This window comes from Chionomys nivalis, chromosome 4 (genome assembly GCF_950005125.1).
Source record: "Chionomys nivalis chromosome 4, mChiNiv1.1, whole genome shotgun sequence".
Lineage (NCBI taxonomy): Eukaryota > Metazoa > Chordata > Mammalia > Rodentia > Cricetidae > Chionomys > Chionomys nivalis.
The window spans coordinates 72,267,135-72,285,468 of record NC_080089.1 but is presented as its reverse complement, the minus strand read 5'-3'; the positions used below and the strand labels follow the sequence as shown (position 1 = coordinate 72,285,468).

The 18,334-nt window shown below is 43.8% G+C and overlaps 1 protein-coding gene and 1 non-coding gene across 4 annotated transcripts in view; both read right to left on the bottom strand.

The window, feature by feature from the left end:
• Nucleotides 1–10,672: 10,672 nt before the first annotated feature.
• Dnaaf4 (dynein axonemal assembly factor 4) overlaps nucleotides 10,673–18,334 on the bottom strand; it is a 32,858-nt gene continuing 25,196 nt past the window's right edge. For 2 of the 3 annotated variants that reach the window (XM_057767103.1, XM_057767101.1), the window contains exons 6-9: nucleotides 16,914–17,023; nucleotides 14,499–14,652; nucleotides 11,397–11,502; nucleotides 10,673–11,100 (exon numbers count right to left, since the gene is read on the bottom strand). In XM_057767103.1, coding sequence (XP_057623086.1) covers nucleotides 10,985–11,100; nucleotides 11,397–11,502; nucleotides 14,499–14,652; nucleotides 16,914–17,023 — 486 coding nt within the window. In that variant the 3' untranslated portion in view covers nucleotides 10,673–10,984. The remainder of the gene's footprint in view (nucleotides 11,101–11,396; nucleotides 11,503–14,498; nucleotides 14,653–16,913; nucleotides 17,024–18,334) is intronic. The other variant, XM_057767104.1, reaches the window with a different exon arrangement.
• Nucleotides 14,001–14,104, bottom strand: LOC130874058 (U6 spliceosomal RNA). The gene has a single exon (XR_009057101.1). It is a non-coding gene; the product is annotated as a U6 spliceosomal RNA (small nuclear RNA).

Genomic DNA, 18,334 nt, shown 5'->3' with positions numbered 1-18,334 from the left:
AAAAAGAAGTAAAAATTTTAACTGATAACTTAATGACAGTACCTCATTCATTCATTTATTTTAGAAAAAGAATCTCACTATGCAATCCAGCTAGCCTAGAACTCTCTATGTAGTAAACTACTATGCCCTGTCATACAAACATTGTTTGGGGCAAGAAGGATGACTCAGCAATTAAGAGCACAGACAGCTGTTGTTTGGTCCCCAGCGCCATGTGGGAAGGGGAAGAGACAGCCCCTGTAATTCTAGCACCCCTGGCATCCCATGCCTCTGGCCTCTGAAGGCATCTTCATTCACCAGTACTACCAACACACACATAATTAAAAATAAATAAAAAATAAATCCCAAAAGTGTTCAAAGCTAGGCATGCTGGGGAACACTTGTACCCTGAGTACTCTGCAAACTGAAGCATGAAAACCAGAATTTCAGGGCCAGCCTGGGCTACATAATAAAACTCTTTTCAAAACAACAAAAATCACTTAAGGGTACTTCACTTTATAAAAAACCCACCTATCCATACACTACCAAAAACCAAATCCAATCAGGTCTGGTGGCACCGGCCTATAAGAACCACTCAGGAGGCTAAGGCAAGAGAATAGCAAGTTCAAGGCCAGTATGGGTCAACTCAGTGAGACCTTGTCTCAAACAACCAGCATTTGTGAGGCAGAGGCAGGCGGATCTCTGTGAGTTTGAGGCCAGTCTGGCCTACAAAGCGAGTTCCAGGACATTCAGGGCAATTAGAAACCACTGTGTAGGGGCTGGAGAGATGGCTCAGAGGTTAAGAGCACTAGCTATTCTTCCAAAGATCATGAATTCAGTTCCCAGCAACTACATGGTGCCTCCCAGGTACCTATAATGAGATCTGGTGCCCTCTTCTGGCTTCACTAAGACGCAAGGGACTTTCACTGTAGCACTTGCTGCTAAGTATACTCACTAAGAGAAAGGAGCACAGGAGTCTGACACTAAGTATACTCACTAAGAGAAAGGAGCACAGGAGTCTGACACTAAGTATACTCACTAAGAGAAAGGAGCACAGGAGTCTGACACTAAGTATACTCACTAAGAGAAAGGAGCACAGGAGTCTGACACTAAGTATACTTACTAAGAGAAAGGAGCACAGGAGTCTGACACTAAGTATACTCACTAAGAGAAAGGAGCACAGGAGTCTGACACTAAGTATACTCACTAAGAGAAAGGAGCACAGGAGTCTGACACTAAGTATACTCACTAAGACCAAGGAGCACAGGAGTCTGACACTAAGTATACTCACTAAGACCAAGGAGCACAGGAGTCTGGCCTAGGGGCTCACACAAACCCAGCATTCAGGAGGATGGGCAAGAGGGCTGCAAATTTGTGGCCAGCTGGGTTACAAAGTGAGTTCCTAACCAGCCAGGACTAGAATAAGGCCCTATCTCAAAAAGTCAAACATAAGAAATATTATATATCATCATTTAGCTGAGCATGGTGGCCTACACCTGTAATCCCAAGACCTGGAAGGCTGAGGCAGGAAAGTTGCCATGAATTCAAGACCAGCCAGGGGCACATATCTTCTACCAAGCTAGCCCCATAAAATGAGTGCAGACGGGACAATGAAAGGAGTGAACAGGCTCCTACAAGATGCCTTTTGATCTCCATACCCATCCTGGGCTGCTCTTGAGTGCAGCTGAGACACATGGGAGGTCCAGAGTTTCTACTGTCAGAATCCATGCAAAGCCAATATGACAGTAGAAGCCCATAACCTCATCACTGGGACGTGGGTGATGGGCAGTTTGGTGGAGGCCCAGCTAGTCTATCTGGTCAAATCAGTGAATTCCAGGTTAATGAGAGATCCTGTTTCAAAAAATAAGGGAGAAAGCTAATGAAGCCAACACTTGATATCCCCTTCTGGCTTCCATACACATGTATAGATAAACTGCACATATGCATATATATGAATGAACATATACATATACCACACATACATGTATACACACAAATACAAAATAAAACAACCAAAACGCCACTCATCATCTCTGTAAGACAATAAAAGATAGGGCTGGAGAGATGGCTCAGAGGTTAAGAACACTGACTGTTCTTTCAGAGGTCCTGAGTTCAATTCCCAGCAACCACATTGTGGTTCACAACCATCTATAATGAGATCTGGTACCTTATTCTGGCCTGTAAACATAAATGCAGACAGACATTGTGTACATACATAATAAATAAATCTTCAAAAAAATTTAAAAAGACAATAAAAGATGGAATAAAATAATTGGTAAGGTAATAATATCAAATTATCTCAAGTTATTTCTTTTATGTAAGGATAAATCAGAGGCCCGAGGATGTGATTCAGCAGTAGGACACCAGCCTAACATAGGCTCTGGGGATGTCTGATTCCTTGCACTGGTAATCACCGATCCCCCACACACACACTCTTCTCCTACAAAAAAAGCTAAAAAGAGACCGCTTCCTCACCTTGATAAGGTCTGAGTAGCTGGTCAGTTTGGATCTACATTCATTATGAGTTTTAGTCCTTGATCTGCTGGATTTATGGAAGGTCAGATAAGTTAGTCTAGGTTTGGAGACTGACTCAGTGATTCCATTTTAATATTGAGCCTCTCTATCTCTGTCCCTAACCCCTCTCATTTGAGGTAATCTTGTGATGTAGCCCAGGCTGAACTCATGGCAATCCACCTGCCTCAAACTCTCAAGTGCTTAGATTCCAGTGTGCACAACCACACCTGTCAGGAGCCATGTCCCCCCAAAATTTACAGGAAGCACCACCGTGAGGAGTTTTTGCAGAGGGCTTCACTTTCCAATTGTATTGAGAATAGTCTTATTGACCAAGCCTATCTCACACCCAAATTAACTGTTAATAGAGAGCTATCTGCTAGCGGAACCTGCCTCACATTCCAAACTATCTAGACAACTAGGTGTGTCACCTTGTGACTTCCCGACCAAGGAATCGTGACCCGACCCATCGTAACCTCTCAGACTCTGTGGACCACGTGGCAAGATCCCGTGCCCCAGCCCCCCAAGCTATTCAGGGGCTATATAAGCTGTAACCATGACTCTAATAAAGGGAGGCTTTGACAAATAAGCTTAGCCTCCTTCCCCTTATCAGCCTATGCCTTTCAGGTGGTGCCTCTCCGTGACCCTGGAATAACTGGCCAGCCAGGCGGGTTACAAACCCTAGACAGAGTAACCCGTCGAGGCCGCTACAGTGGCGCCCGAACCAGTGACTCGGAGCACGGTTAACTTCCCGGACGACAACGCGCAGTCCCGGGACAACAAGAAGAAAAAGAAGATTCTGCAGCTGTAGAACTCGGACAGATCTGCAGGATGAGGTAGGCGCAGGTTCGCTGTCGTCCCATAAGACATAGGCCAGTCGCTCTCAAGGAAAGAGAAATTCATAAAGGAATTTCAGCAATCACTCAGGGTAAGAGGAGTAAGAGTAAAAAAATGAGATTTAGTTGCATTTTTTTGTTTTATAGATAAAATATGCCTCTGGTTAGTTTTAACAGGCCCAGAAATACACCCTATTCTCCGCGTCTTCCTTAGTTTCCAAAAAGGACTCCGCAGCCACAGCCCTATGCTCTGACTGCTCCCGATAGCACGCCTTTGATTCAGAAATTGTTCAATACAAAGCCGCTCTTAAAGCACAAATAGGAGGTCTCAAACAAGTTCTTGCATTACAGCATGAACTCTCAGACCTTTCCTCTCAGATTCGGGACTTACAATTCACTATGGAAAAAGGCAGGATTTTAGACAAACGGGCAAACGGAGCTAGACAAGCGAAAGCTGCTGAACTCCACCCTGATTCCACAGAAGACCCCCTAGGGCTAGAGAGCCTGTGTCTTAGCCGCCTGCCATGTGGAGCTGAGGCAGCCAGACAGTTTGCTATAAGGAGGTATGGACTCAAAAAGTTACAGCTTCAGGACAATAAAAGGAGATAAATGTGCTTCTTTTCCATTCTAAAATTTTGCTTCTTGGTCAAAAATCTTTAGTTTGTAGGCATATAAATTTATATCTAAGGTAGATTAATTTCAGTACTGTGGTTCTGTAGGAAAGTTTTGAAATCAAAGACTGTGATACATTCAGAGGATTTTTAAAAATTGTTTAGGATATCGTGAATATTTATTTCTTTCTTATAAAGTTGAGGATTGTCCTTTCGAGTTCTGTGAAAAGTTTTGCTATAATTTTAATGTACATTTGCATTAATTTTGTATGTGAGTTTTGTGAGGAATGTTGCTATAATTTTTAATGAACATTTACACTGAATCTGTAGACTGCTTTCAGTGAAATTGTCATTTTTGCTATGTTTCTTCTATTTTCCCAAGAAAATAGGAGATCTTTATTTTCTAATGTCTTAAATTTTTTCTTAAAAGAGTTAAAGTTTTTATCATACAAGTTTTTTCATTTGTACGCCCACTCTTGGGTGGGAGTTGTATTGTCTCAGCTTGTGTTCCTTTCCTGCTGCCTGGTGTTGCTTGAGGGTAGACTGCTGAGACTCAGGCCTCTCACTAAATTTATCGAGGGCCAGAGTTATACTCTAACAAGTGATAATGGTTTAAAATAAAAAAACATTTCCGCCTTCACAAGCAGAGGTAACAGGACCCAAAACTTCTGTCCTGCTTGCTTGGAGTTACTCCAAGATATTTTATGGTATTCATGGATATTTAAAAGGATGATATCTCATTTATCCTAGGTGTAAAAGAGATACACTTGGGTTATTTTCAGATTTTGGCTATGATGAAGTAGTTCTGCTATAAACATAGCTGAGCACATGTTTTTATGGTCAAAAAACTTTTATATTTAGGCCCAACAGGGGTATTGATAAGTTTTAAGGTAAATATTTGCCTAATTTTAAAAAATGGCCATAATGAGGGACTCCCAATGCTGGGGAGACTCTCACTCAGGTCTCGGGAGGGCACAGCCCCCCCAGTGACTTGCAGGAGACTGTCCTTGCTGCAATCGCAGGAGGCTTTGGTTAAGGAGATGGTATGGGGGCCCGATACACTGGGGATGAAGCTCATGACCCACGTGGGGGAAGAGTTTGGCCTCTAGTGACCTGTAGAGGAAATTTTTAGAAAAGAGACCACAGCCCTGTGGTCCAGGAGGGTCATAAAAATTCCAAAAATCCAGTGATGGTCACAGGGAGACAACTCCCTGCCTCTCGGGACCACTCCCAGGTTCCTAGAGCAGTGTGATGATAATCACAGGAGGAAAATTCCTTGTTTTTCCGGGATTGTTATCAGGATTGCAATCTGGTTTTGTCTTCAGCTGGTTCCTAGGGCAGGGTTGCTGAACAGGCTAGCCCTAGATTTTTGATTCTTCTCTTTCTGCTAGAGAAGTCTGGATTTATCCAGGTCTTTCAATACTGTGTATGATCCAAAAGTGACTGCCAGTTTACACTTCTAGTGCCAGTATGCACTTCCAGCAATGAAGTTTTTTCTTTACCCACATTTTCTTAAGCATAAATTGTTAGCAATAATTTTTAATCTTGGTCATTTTTACAAGGATAAAATAAAATCTCAGAGTTTTAATTTACATTTCTCTGATGGCTAAAGGATATTATGTTTGAGCATTTTTTTAAACAGTCTCTCAGTCATTTTTAGGTTTGTCTGTTGAGAGTTTTCAGTTTAGGTTTGTAACAAATATTTTTATTGGATTAAATTTTTTAATAACTAATTTTCTGAGTTCTTCATATATTTTTAAAATGGGTTTATGATAAGTAAGGATCTTTTCTCACTCTATAGTCTTGTTATACAAAAGTTTCTCAATTCAGGAGATATAATTTATGATTTCTCCAAATGTTTGTGCCACTGAGGCTGTGTTTAAGATGTGGCAAAGTGTACTTCAAAAATTTTTTCTCTATGAGGTTCAACAAAATTTTTATATGCTGAGGCCTTTGGCTCATTTAAACTTAAGTTTGTACATGGAAATGGATATGGATCTATTTTTAGTCTTCTACATGGTGGTGTCTAATGAGGCCAACATCATTAGTTAAAATACTTCCTTTTTTCATTCTCCTATCTGTGGGACAGACTTGCAACTTAAGAGAATAGCTTATAAGCTTTTTATTAGATATTCAATGGTTAAAGCTCTAGTTATAATATTCTTATAGGAGACCTTGAGCTGCTAGGTAAAATTCTTACAAAAAATAGTTTCCAATAGAGAGCTTAGAAAGCTGCCAAGCAGGTACTCAAGCAGGTAAAATATAAGTCAACAGGTACAGTATATTAATTATAATACAGCTATGGCAAGTGTGTATATTAAATATAAAACTTGTTCTACAACAGTTTTATAAAAAATGCTGTTTATGGCTAAACCTTCTCAGTTTTGTCAGTTAAGATATTAAACTCTTAATTTAGAACAGTAGCCTGTCTAGTACAAAAGGGCAGGATAAAATCTGGGAGATGGTTTAACAGAATATTGACTATGATCAATGTTTCTTATACTAAACAATAGATTCATTGATAATTTTAAGATTGATTCCTGGACAATTGCCTTTGCTCAATTCAAAGGCCAAAACAAAAATCTTTTCCCAGATGATCATTGCTACAATTCACACACCTGTATTTTGCTAATGTTATAGCTAAAAATCCCTTAAAGGATTTTATGCTAAATTTTACAAATGGCTCTTCCAATGGAAGAACTGCATATATGGCTAATAATTAATAAAAAGAAATTATGGAGCATACCAAGGCTCCTTGAAAGCAACTTATAACAGTTGCACACAGCAACTTATAACAGTTGCACACAGATCCTGATGCAAACGGATCTAGCATGATGACACCAAGCTAACCTTTACTAAGGCAAGGTAAAAAGGCCCTTGCAATGCATTATAAAAAAACCCGACCTATATATATTTGGGGTCGAGGAGATGTTTATGCTTTTTTCACAGAAAGAAAATATAAAAGCTAAACCTGATGTCGTGGCTGCAGACACCCCACAGAGGACTTCCCGGAGGAGATTGGAGAGGAATGCTTGGTCCGGTCGGTCTTCTCTGCCCCCAAGGAGGAGTGCCTGATAACAGAACCTGCTACGCCACTCTGCAGGACATCATGCTGCCTTTAGAGAGTCCAGGGAGACTGCTGAGATAATTGCCAGGATGTGCTTCAGATAGCTGACTACAGCTCACCTCACCCAGGAAGCCCACCTGCCCTGAAGCACAAATGTTAAGCTGCTTCTGCAGTCTGCATTCTGTTTGCTTTGCAGCTGAGGTGTAGACTAAACATCTGACTGTTTTAAACTTTGGGACACAAAAACTCATTTTAATTAAAATACTAACCCCTCTTTACTTAAGAAGGGGGAAGATTGGGGTTTTGACTGTTGCTCAGAGACTGGAACTGGTGATATTTGATAACAACAATGTCTGTCAATGTATGTATTACTAGAATTGACCTAATGATATTTGTAACTGCTTATAGATGTTGGAAAAGGTTTGACACATGCTGTAAAATGTTTAGGTTTAATGCATATGTTAAAAATTTTAGATTTTGATCCCTTTACACTGCCCTAATTGTTGGCAGGCAGCACTCATAATCTTATTGTGGAGTAGGCATTTAGGAAGGAGGATATACCTTAGGCCAGACAAAAGGTGAATACTGGGTTTGGAAAACGCCCTTCTTGTTTGGAAGATGGAGCTATTGGTGCCAAAAGTATATCATTATATCTTTTATTTGAGGAGCTCCTCACAGTCTTCTCATTAATGATAGATACAGGGGCCCAATGACGGGAGTTAGTGTGGACCCTCGCCTGAACAGCACACCATACAGAGGTTGTAGAAACCGGCTCAACATGGCATGGTGCCAGGCACGAGGATCGCCCTCCACATGGCCTAAGACAGGGTGCCCTGTGGTCAAAGACCTGCTTACTTTAGGTCTTGCTAAATACCTTTTATTTGAGGACCTCCAAGGAACTAATGCTACTCATAAGGCACCCCTCTGTTCCCAGGAGAGAAAAATTGCTCCACCATTCGAGAGAAGGGTCCTTCCTTGTCCCAGTCCCTTCTCATTTAGATCTGACACCAGGGTTAGACTCTGACCTGGTGCCCTCCACTTGATAGATGCCTGCTTTTATAAAAGGAAGGGGGATATGTCAGGAGCCGTGTCCCCCCAAAATTTACAGGAAGCACCACCGTGAGGAGTTTTTGCAGAGGGCTTCACTTTCCAATTGTATTGAGAATAGTCTTATTGACCAAGCCTATCTCACACCCAAATTAACTGTTAATAGAGAGCTATCTGCTAGCGGAACCTGCCTCACATTCCAAACTATCTAGACAACTAGGTGTGTCACCTTGTGACTTCCCGACCAAGGAATCGTGACCCGACCCATCGTAACCTCTCAGACTCTGTGGACCACGTGGCAAGATCCCGTGCCCCAGCCCCCCAAGCTATTCAGGGGCTATATAAGCTGTAACCATGACTCTAATAAAGGGAGGCTTTGACAAATAAGCTTAGCCTCCTTCCCCTTATCAGCCTATGCCTTTCAGGTGGTGCCTCTCCGTGACCCTGGAATAACTGGCCAGCCAGGCGGGTTACAAACCCTAGACAGAGTAACCCGTCGAGGCGGCAACACACACCTAGCATAATACTTAGTCTCTTGTCCACTGGAACATGTAGGACTGAGTGCAAAAGCAGTCTTGTGTAGCTTTGTTCTTTCACAGCAGAGGAAATATAAACTTGTTAAAGAACTCAGAGTGAGAGGGTCTTCAAGCAAGGAACCCACCCTGTGATTCTAACAGTCCTGTTCTGTTGGATCTCCCAAACTCAGCTAGTGTGAACTTGCTTCCCAAGATGGCCAGGTCTCTGCAGGACTTTCAGCATGCAGCTGTGCCTTACCTCAGACAGGGCAGAACACACAGTGCTGCTAACTGGCAGGCAAGGACGCTAGGCTAACAGCTGCTCTCTGCTGTTTTTCTTTCTTTCTCTTTCTTTCTTTCTTTCTTTCTTTCTTTCTTTCTTTCTTTCTTTCTTTCTTTCTTCTTCTTTCTTTCTTTCTTTCTTTCTTTCTCTGGATTATCTGACTATACAAGAATACAATTTTACTAGAAAACCTTTCCTCAAGACAGTGTTGTGAAATATAATTGATATTTGGGTCATATAGTATTACAGAAATGTGGCGGGGGTTGGGGCAGAGCACTTGCTCAGCAGGCAGGAGGCCCTGTGAAGGCCCTGTCTTCAGTCTGAGAAAGAAGACAGGAGTGCAGGAGACCCTGCTGTCCTGCTGTGAGCAGTGTTTCTGTTATAGACCCCAACAGGCAGGACTGAAAATCAAAGCAGAGCCTCCTGTAGCAAAACTCCACTCAGTGGCCACTCAGAAACTCACGTGACCAGTCAGGAGGGAAAGACTGTGGTCCCAAACCTGCCACCTCCCCTGGTGTGATCAGGAAGCCTTCATGTAGTCTCCACAAAGGAAGGGACCGGAAGTAATAACTGGTGTTAAGAACCAGTTATTTCCTTGTTTTGTCTCCCTGTTCTCGCCTTTCAAGGAAAATCATCCTGATTGCCCCATCTGCTCTTGTTTCTGGCCCTCCCAGATTCTCTCCGCAAACCAGCCCTCTGCCCAGCAGACCGCTTTCAGAGAGAAGTGTTGCAAGACTCTACAGTCACAAATAGTCACAACCTATGAACTAGGGCCGTAGGGACTCTTAGCACTAAGTAGGCTGAGGCAGGGGGATCACCATGAGTTTGAGGCCAACCTAGATTTATATATTGAGTTCCAAGCCAATCCGGACTGCAAAGTAAAACTTGCTCAAGGAAAAGAGAAAAGTCACCTGTAAACTAGCCAGGGATAGAGGCACACACTTTTTTATTTTCATTTTTCCCAGTTTTGTGTTGACAGTTTTGTGTGTTTGTTTGTTTTGGAGACAGAGTCTCTAACACAGCCGAGGCTTGGCCTCAAACTTGTGGGGACCTTTCTGCCTCAGCCTCCCGAGCTTAGAGGTATGAATCACCGGACTGCACAGGGCTCTAGGCTGTAATCCCAGTATTGGTGAGGCTGAAACTGGAGGACCACCACTTTTATATTTGTTTTCTTTTGTTTTTTGTTTGTTTGTTTGTTTGTTTTTCAAGACAGGGTTTCTCTGTGTAACAGTTCTGGCTGTTCTGGAACTCACCCTGTAGACCAGGCTGGCCTCAAACTCACAACTCACAGAGATCCACCTGCCCCTGCCTCCCAAAAGCTGGAATTTTTGTTTAAAGATTTATTATGTATACAGTGTTCTGTCTGCATGTGTGCCTGCATGCCAGAAGAGGGCACCAGATCTCATTACAGATGGTTGTGAGCCACCATGTGGTTGCTGGGACTTGAACTCAGAACCTCTGGAAGAGGAGCCAATGTTCTTAACCATAGAGCCGTCTCTCCAGTCCTGTTTGTTTTTGCTGTTGTTCCTTTATTCACTTTTTCTTGAGACAGTCTCACTCTGTAGGCCAGGCTGGCCTGGAATTCTACATCTTTTTGCCCATCAGACCCAGGGCTGGTATGCAACACAACACTACACTCTAGCTGAACTAATATCAAACAACAAATAGTATAAGGAAAAATTATGGTTTTGTGTATCTGTAAATGATTAAAAATTGTCTATATAGTATCCCCAAACCAATCATTCAGAATGAAATACTACACTTAAAATAATACAAACTTTATAAGTTTAATCTTTAATGTGGAAATTCTATTCTATTGACTCCTCAATAGTATCCTGGAAACCCCAGGAGATTCCAACAGCCAGGAGAGTTCAGGACAGCAACGTCAAAGCCCAAGTCCTGTGCTAAGACCAAGAATTAGAATAACCAACCATTCTCTGTGCTTGGTTCTGTGTTTTGAAACAGCTCTGGCTGACCTGGAGTTCAGCACGTAGGGCAGGCTGGCAACAAACTCACAGAGCCCAGCTGCCTCTGCCCCCCAGTGCTGGGATCGCTCTTTGGAGGCCTCTCCAGGGGGTCTCCGGCAGTTTGCTCTTCACAGTGGCAGAGCACTAACTGACTCCTGTACCTAGCTCCTGCTAGTCACGAGACTTCAGTGCTGTCCCTTGAATTATATTCCGAATCTTCTCCGCATCGTTTTGTACAACTGTGTTGGATGGGTCGATCTTAAGTGCAGCTTCATAATCTTGTAAGCCTGTAGAGACATATCAGTGAGAATCAATAAAGCAAGTATTTCATAAGTACCTGTGTTATCTAGACACCTTTTTTTTTTGAAACAAGGTCTCCTGCATGTCGCTCAGCAGACGTTGAACTTGATAGGTAACTGAAGACAACTTTGAACTTCTGATCTCCTGCCTCCACCTCCCAAAAGCTGGCATTACAGGTGTGTGCCACCACACACAGTTTATATGGTACCAAGGATCTAACACAAGGCCCTATGAATGCGCAGCTATTCTACTGACAGCTATACCATCCCCATCAATCTCTTACCTTCAACATACAATTCCAGTTGACAGAACGCTGTACCTCGTCGGACATGTGCCTTCATTCTTGCATTGGCATTATCGGAAACAGGGGGTGTCAACAATTCTAGTGCCTTCAAACAATATATATAATTAGCAGTTAGGAAGAGGCTCAGTGGATAAGGTGCTTGCTCTGTAAGCATGAAGACCTGTGTTCTAACCCCAATATCCTCAAAAAACGCCAGGCATGGTGGAGCATGCTAATGCCGATGCTGGGGAGGCCAACACAGAGGATCCCTGGGGCTGGTTGGCAGGATAGCCAGCCTAGCCTAGATCCCAATGATAGACTGCTTCAAAAGAAAAAAAAAGTAGGAAGTAATAATTAAAGAGACCATGAATATGGTGTGGGGTGGACATGGGAGGAATTGAGGGAGAAGTGAAGAAATGATACAATTATATTTTAATTAAATTTAAAAAACCTCACACACACAAATGCAAGTGAGGCTAGAAAGATGGGTTAGAGGCTATGAGCGCTTGCTGCTCTTCCAGAGGACCTGAGTTTAGTTCCCAGCACTCATAGCAGGCACCCACTACAGTCTATAACTTCAGTTCCAGGGGATCCAGTGGCGTCCTCTAGATTCCAAGGGCAACTGCATTGTGTGCACACCCACATACACACACCATACACACAAACATACACATAATCCAAATAAATTCTTAATAAATAAGGTGAGCCTGAAGAACACCAAGACTGGCCTCTTGCCATCACACATTCCTGCACACACACATCCACAGGTATCTACACACCTATTGTATATACAAAGGGTAGAGCCGGGCAGCGGCATGCCTTTAATCCCAGCACTTGCGAGGCAGAGGCAGGCAGATCTCTGTGAGTTCAAGGCCAGCCTGGTCTAGAGAGCAAGTTCTAGGACAGGCACCAAAGCTACAGAGAAAGCCTGTCTCAAAAAAAGAAAACAAAAACCCACCACCACAACAAAGGGTAGACATAAAATTAGGTCTACACAAAAACAGTGAAAATTCTAAATTCTAACTTGAAAGCAGATAGAACGGCGTAATGGTTTGCACCTGTAATTCCTGTACCTGGAGCATTACTAAGCTGGGCGTGGCAACAGGCCTGCAGTCCCGGCACTTGGGAGGGTCAGGAATGCAAGGCCTTCTTCGCAACTGCTGCGCTCTAGGCCAGTCTAGGCTGTGTGAAACCCTGACTCAAAAACAAATAAAAAAGTAAAAATACAAGCAAATCAAACTGCTGGGCCTGGTGGCACATGCTTATAATTTTAGCTACTAGGAAGGCACAGAACAGCAAACTCAAGGCCTGTTCAATTTTAGCTTAGGCAATTTAGGCCTGAAATATAAATTATACTGGTAAATTGTCAATATTATTTGTGCTCAAGAATGGTCATTTCAAGATCTTCCAAAGTCCCATGTCCTTGGTCAGGTTGCCCCCTGGCTCCCTCTAACAGGTAGAAAGGAAAACAGTTAAGAGCAAAGAATGTTATTAAAAACAGGACACCCCTGAGAAAAGCTGGAAGGGGAACCATTCCCAGAAGAGGTTACTATTGTTTATCATACAGTATAAAAATGCCTGCCATGGGAAGGAGAGGTTATTATTGACTATCATACAGTATAAAAATGCCTAGGACGGCCTCTCGTGAGTTACTGGGGGGTCATGTTATCCCGAGACTTGAATGAGAGTCTCTCCAACACTGGGGGTCTTTCACCTGCCATGGGAAGGAGAGGTTATTATTGCCTATCATACAGTATAAAAATGCCTGCCGTGGGAAGGAGGAGCTGGAATCCCATTCATGAAGCAAACTCTACACTGCCTGGAAACTTCTCCACAGGACCCCCCTCCTCCCGCCGTATGACTACCCCAGGAGGACTTCCCCAGTTGCTGCTTCTGGATATATTGTCAACACTGACTTGGTGATGGTTCACTTTCTGCTGTCCTGCTTCCTGTTTGCTACTTGCTGATTGTTCTTTCAATTTTGCTCACTAAGTAGTAATCTTGCTCTTGGGAAGCAGAAAGCATGGCTATTGCAGATCATCCTCCATGGAAAACAAACACAAAGGAAAGGAGTACGAGGTGCAGACCCAACGGTAGAGCAGGCTAAGGGACTTAGCATTTAACTTCTGGGAGAGTGGCCTGAGTAGACTCAGCACCCCACACTGGCTAAGCAGATGCTCTCCTACTAAGCTAAGTGCTAAGTCTTAGACCAGAGGTTCTCAGCCTTCCTAATGCTGCAACCCTTTAGTACAGTTCCTCATGTTGTAGTGACCCCAAACCATAAAATTAATTTGTTGCTACTTCATAACTGTAATTTTGCTTCTGTTATGAATCATAATATAAATATCTGATATAAAGGATTTCTGATATGTGACCCCTGTGAGGGTCTCAACTCACGGGTTGAGGACTGCTGGCCTCGAACATTATTTAAGTCAATAAAGAAGGGAAGGCCTAGCAAACGTCTGCAGTGCCTGCCTTACCCTCATACCTCAATATTAATCTGACCTAGCCGTGTAGACCTTAAGCATGCTAGGCTCCATTAAAGGTAACAATTTCATTTTTTGCTTTAGTAGTCCAAGCGCACTCAAATGGAAACTCAAAAAGAAAATTATAAAATGCTTCGTAAATTTACATGTCATCCTTGTACAGGAGCCATGATAATCTCTATATTGTTCCAATTTTAGCATATGTGCTGCCGAATTGAGCACCAATTTGTTTCTTTTGTTTATTTTGATCTTTTAAGACAGAGTCTCATTTTGTAACCTTATCTAACCTGGAACACTGGCCTCAAACTCAGTGATCTTCCTTCAACCTCTCGAGGAGCCACCACACCTCACTCTCCAGGATAATTTTAAAGCATCATGTTTTGTTTGTTTTTGTTTTTTGAGACAGGGTCTCTCTGTAGTTTTTGGAGCCTGTCCTGGAACTAGCTCTTATAGACCAGGCTGGCCTCGAACTCACTGAGATCCGCCTGCCTCTGCCTCCCGAGTGCTGGGATTAAAGGCGTGCGCCACCACCGCCCGGCTAAAGCATCATATTTTTAAATTAAGTAAGAAATATATAGACATACACACAACACACCCATTAGAAGAACAAACATACCTTAGAAGAGTCCTCAATGGCCTTGTGTAAGTTTCTTAGTTTGAGATGGCAAGCAGCCCGATTCAAATACAATAATGGAATCTTACTGTTTAATCGTATGGCTAAATTATATGCATCAACCGCTGCCAAATAGTTTTCTGTTGCGAACAATTTGCTAATGAGACAAAAAGAAAAGGCCAATTTAACATCGAAGCAAACATGCCTACTTGGCAGCCAGAGAGATGGCTTACCACCCCCCTTATTTATTCCCAGCCTGCTGTACAAACTCCATCTCTCTACATACACCAAGCATGCGCCTTGACTAGGATGGACCCCCACACCCAAAGGAAGTCATCAGTGGTTTAATGCAGCAAGTGCATGTCTATCTTCCTTGATTCAGTGATTTATTTAGGGATGGGAAAGGGGCGTAAACTGGCCTGACTAAAGCTGGTAGTTTGGGTCTCAAGTTGGAGAGAGATAGTTGATAACACTTCTCCCCTGCTGGATATGAAAAGGAAAGCACCCAGAGCAAACATTGCTCTTTATTTTTAACCATAGGAGAAACGAGTTGTATTAAAGCTGGTGTGGTGAGACTAAGAAAGGAACAAGAAACAGAGGAACAAACAGCACTTCGTGACACAACGAAGCTGCCGAGCTTTGACACAAGTGTCAACATATCTTCAACAAAGAGCCAGGATCAACCAGCCTGGTGGTGCAGACCTGCAATCCCAGCTCTTAACAGACCGATGTACGAGCACTGCAAGATCAAGCTTTACTGGGCCTACGCAACAAGTTGAAGGCCAGCTTGGGCAATTTAGTGAGACCCTATCTCAAAATAAAAGAGTAAGATCTGCAACCCCATCCCTTGGGAGGGAGAAAGGAGGGTCTGGATTTTAAGGCTCTATCAGGCTACACAGCAAGTTCCCCAGACTGCGTGTGAGCCCCATGTCAAAACAAACCAACAGTAAATGAAATAATTGAATGGAAGTGGAAAAATGGCTGGGGATAAGCTATAGCTCAGAGTTTTAGCTTTTGTCTAGATGAGTGAGGCCCTTGATTCAATCCCCAATGCCACAAAAATCTACTGGACAGACAGACAGAGTGAGCAAGCCAGCCAGCCAGCCAGCCAGCATCCATACATCTTAGTGAAGGGGCACAGGTCCCTTCAAGTTAGCATTCATAACGAAGAGGGGAGAAATTAGCATTATGCATATGATAAAAAAAATAACATGGACGTGGTGCTAAAGACCTGTAATCCCAGAAATTGGGATGCAGAAGCAGGAGTATCACCACAAGTTCAAGGCCAGCTTAGTCCATATAACAAGTCACATGCCAGCAAGGGCAGCATTAGGACTATCTTTCTCTTATAGGGTCCTTTGGAAGCCTGGCGGTGGTGGCAGAAAAAGGAACCCATAACAACGGAATGCATGTGGATCCTCAAAGAGTCTGTCACCTAGTGACAGCATAGCCATCTTAGTCTGCATAAGCACACCTGGGCTTTCAAAAACAAAAGTCTCCTACTGCCGTCGTTCTCAGACCAAGCTGGACACGGTGGTACAGAAGGGTAGAAAGATGTGTGCTGTGAGCAACTGGGTCAAGCAACCACGGAGGCCAAGGCGTGCTGAGCTCCATCTGCCCACAAGATACCACATATCTAGCTCAAGCCCCAAAGCCCAGGAACCAGGGGGTGGGGGGCAGGAGGGCAGGGGAGCAATGGTCTCAGCGCATGACAAGTGTGAAGGCTGGAGTGCCTGGAGCACTGCCAGCTCAGAAAAATGGGTTTTTATATACAAATTCCCCACAGGTATGACACAAACTAACCACCCAGTACTGCAACAGAATTAGATAAATACGATCAACAGAAGGCAATTACACCTGCATCTGAGAAGCCATCTTGTAATGCCAATTCCATCACCCTTCTATTGGGAGAAGCAGCATGAGGAAACTGCCTGTCTCCAGAAAACAAATTTATTTAAATGCAATAGCAAAGGTAGGCTTTCTGGCCCTGTTCTGAAAGCATATAGGTACACGGATTAAAAGGTGGTTCTCAAACTAGGAGTGGTGGCTCATAACCTATGCAGAGGCCATGGAGGATCCACACCTACTGGCTTGCTTCTCATGGCTTGCTCAGACTTTCTTATCATACCCAGAACCACTCACCCAGGGGTGGCAGTGCCTACCTTGAGCTGAGCATTCCCACATCAATCACTAATCAAGAAATCACACCATAGATAAATCTGGTGGGGGCTTTTTTCAATTGAGGTTCCCGCTTCCCAAATGACTCAAGCTTATGTCAAGTAGACCAGCAATGAACTATCACTCCTTAACAGTATACACACACACACACACACACACACACACTCGCGCGCGCAGTCAATCTACGCCTAGAATGTGGTGAGAGCCTAGTATAGAATGCAGAACACTCTGACAACTCACTTCCCCTTTTCTTTCAACCAGTCTGGATTCTTCTCTTCTTCTTTCAAGTCAGAGAATTCAGGAAGATCAGTGCTCAGGGCTCTCCGGGCCTCCGCTTGTTTATGCAGCCACTACAATGAGAACGCAGTTTGGTCATGGACATCACCTATGCTGACTTGTGCAGTCAACCTGACAGTATCAGCAATCACCAGGGAGAAGGGCCTCTAGCATGGCAGGGACAGGGGGATTATCCTGATCACACGATCTGATGTGAAGAGACTCATTTTAACTGTGGGCGAAGCCACTCCTGGACTGTGTCCGTGGGGAGAGCAGTAGAACAGCATTCACGTTCTCACTGCCTTCCCCAGCACGGCGGACTGTCCTTGCACCGTGGGTTGACGTAGACCCTTTCCCCTTTTTTTTTTTTTGGTTTTTCGAGACAGGGTTTCTCTGTGGTTTTTTGGAGCCTGTCCTGGAACTAGCTCTTGTAGACCAGGCTGGTCTCGAACTCACAGAGATCCGCCTGCCTCTGCCTCCCGAGTGCTGGGATTAAAGGCGTGCGCCACCACCGCCCGGCAACCCTTTCCCCTTTAAGTTGCTTTTGTCAGAGTGTTTTAGAACACCAAGAGGAAAAGAAGCCAGCCAAGGAGATAGAGCAATGTGGATCTTCGAGTTCAAGGCCAGCCTGCCTTATACAGCAAGCTCTGGGCTACACACAAGACCTTGTCTCAAAAGTAAATAAGTAAAATAAGATGAAAAACAAATGGAAAAGAAACTGAGACACCATCTCCATCTATTTTGTACTGCTATTCAAAATATCCAAGGCTGAAATTTCAGAAGGAAGGGGGGGTTGGTCAGAAGGAAATGTTGCTCACCGTTTGAAGGTTGGAAAGCCAAAGCTCTAGATAGCATCACCTGGAAGGTTCTACTGCCAGCCTTTTGGCTGTGTCACAGCATGGCAGACGGCGTCATGTGGCTGCAGCACATGTGAGGGTGGATGTGAGAGATGGAGAGGGTTTCTTATCGAGACATTCCTGGCTGTGCTGGATCTCACTCTGTAGACCAAGCTGGCCTTTAACTCACAGAGATCCGCCTGCCTCTGCCTCCCAAGTGCTGGGATTAAAGGCATGTGCTGCCACCACCACCGGGCAAGATGGGAGAGATTTTATATGGTGAAGGAGAAAGTGAGAAATTGGGGGAAGGCTAGACTTGCATCTCTTCAACAGGCTGCTCTAGGGGAAAACAGCCTCTCCTCAGAACAGTAAGTACCAACACCATGACACAATCAACTTCCACTAAGCTCACCTCTTGAGGTTTACTGCCTTTGAGCTGGGCCTGGTGGCACAAGCCTAAACTCTAAGCCCCTTGCTCAGGCAGGATGGCACAAGTTCAAGGTCTGCCTGGGCTACAGGGAAGGAGCTACCATCCTAAATTCCTTTACT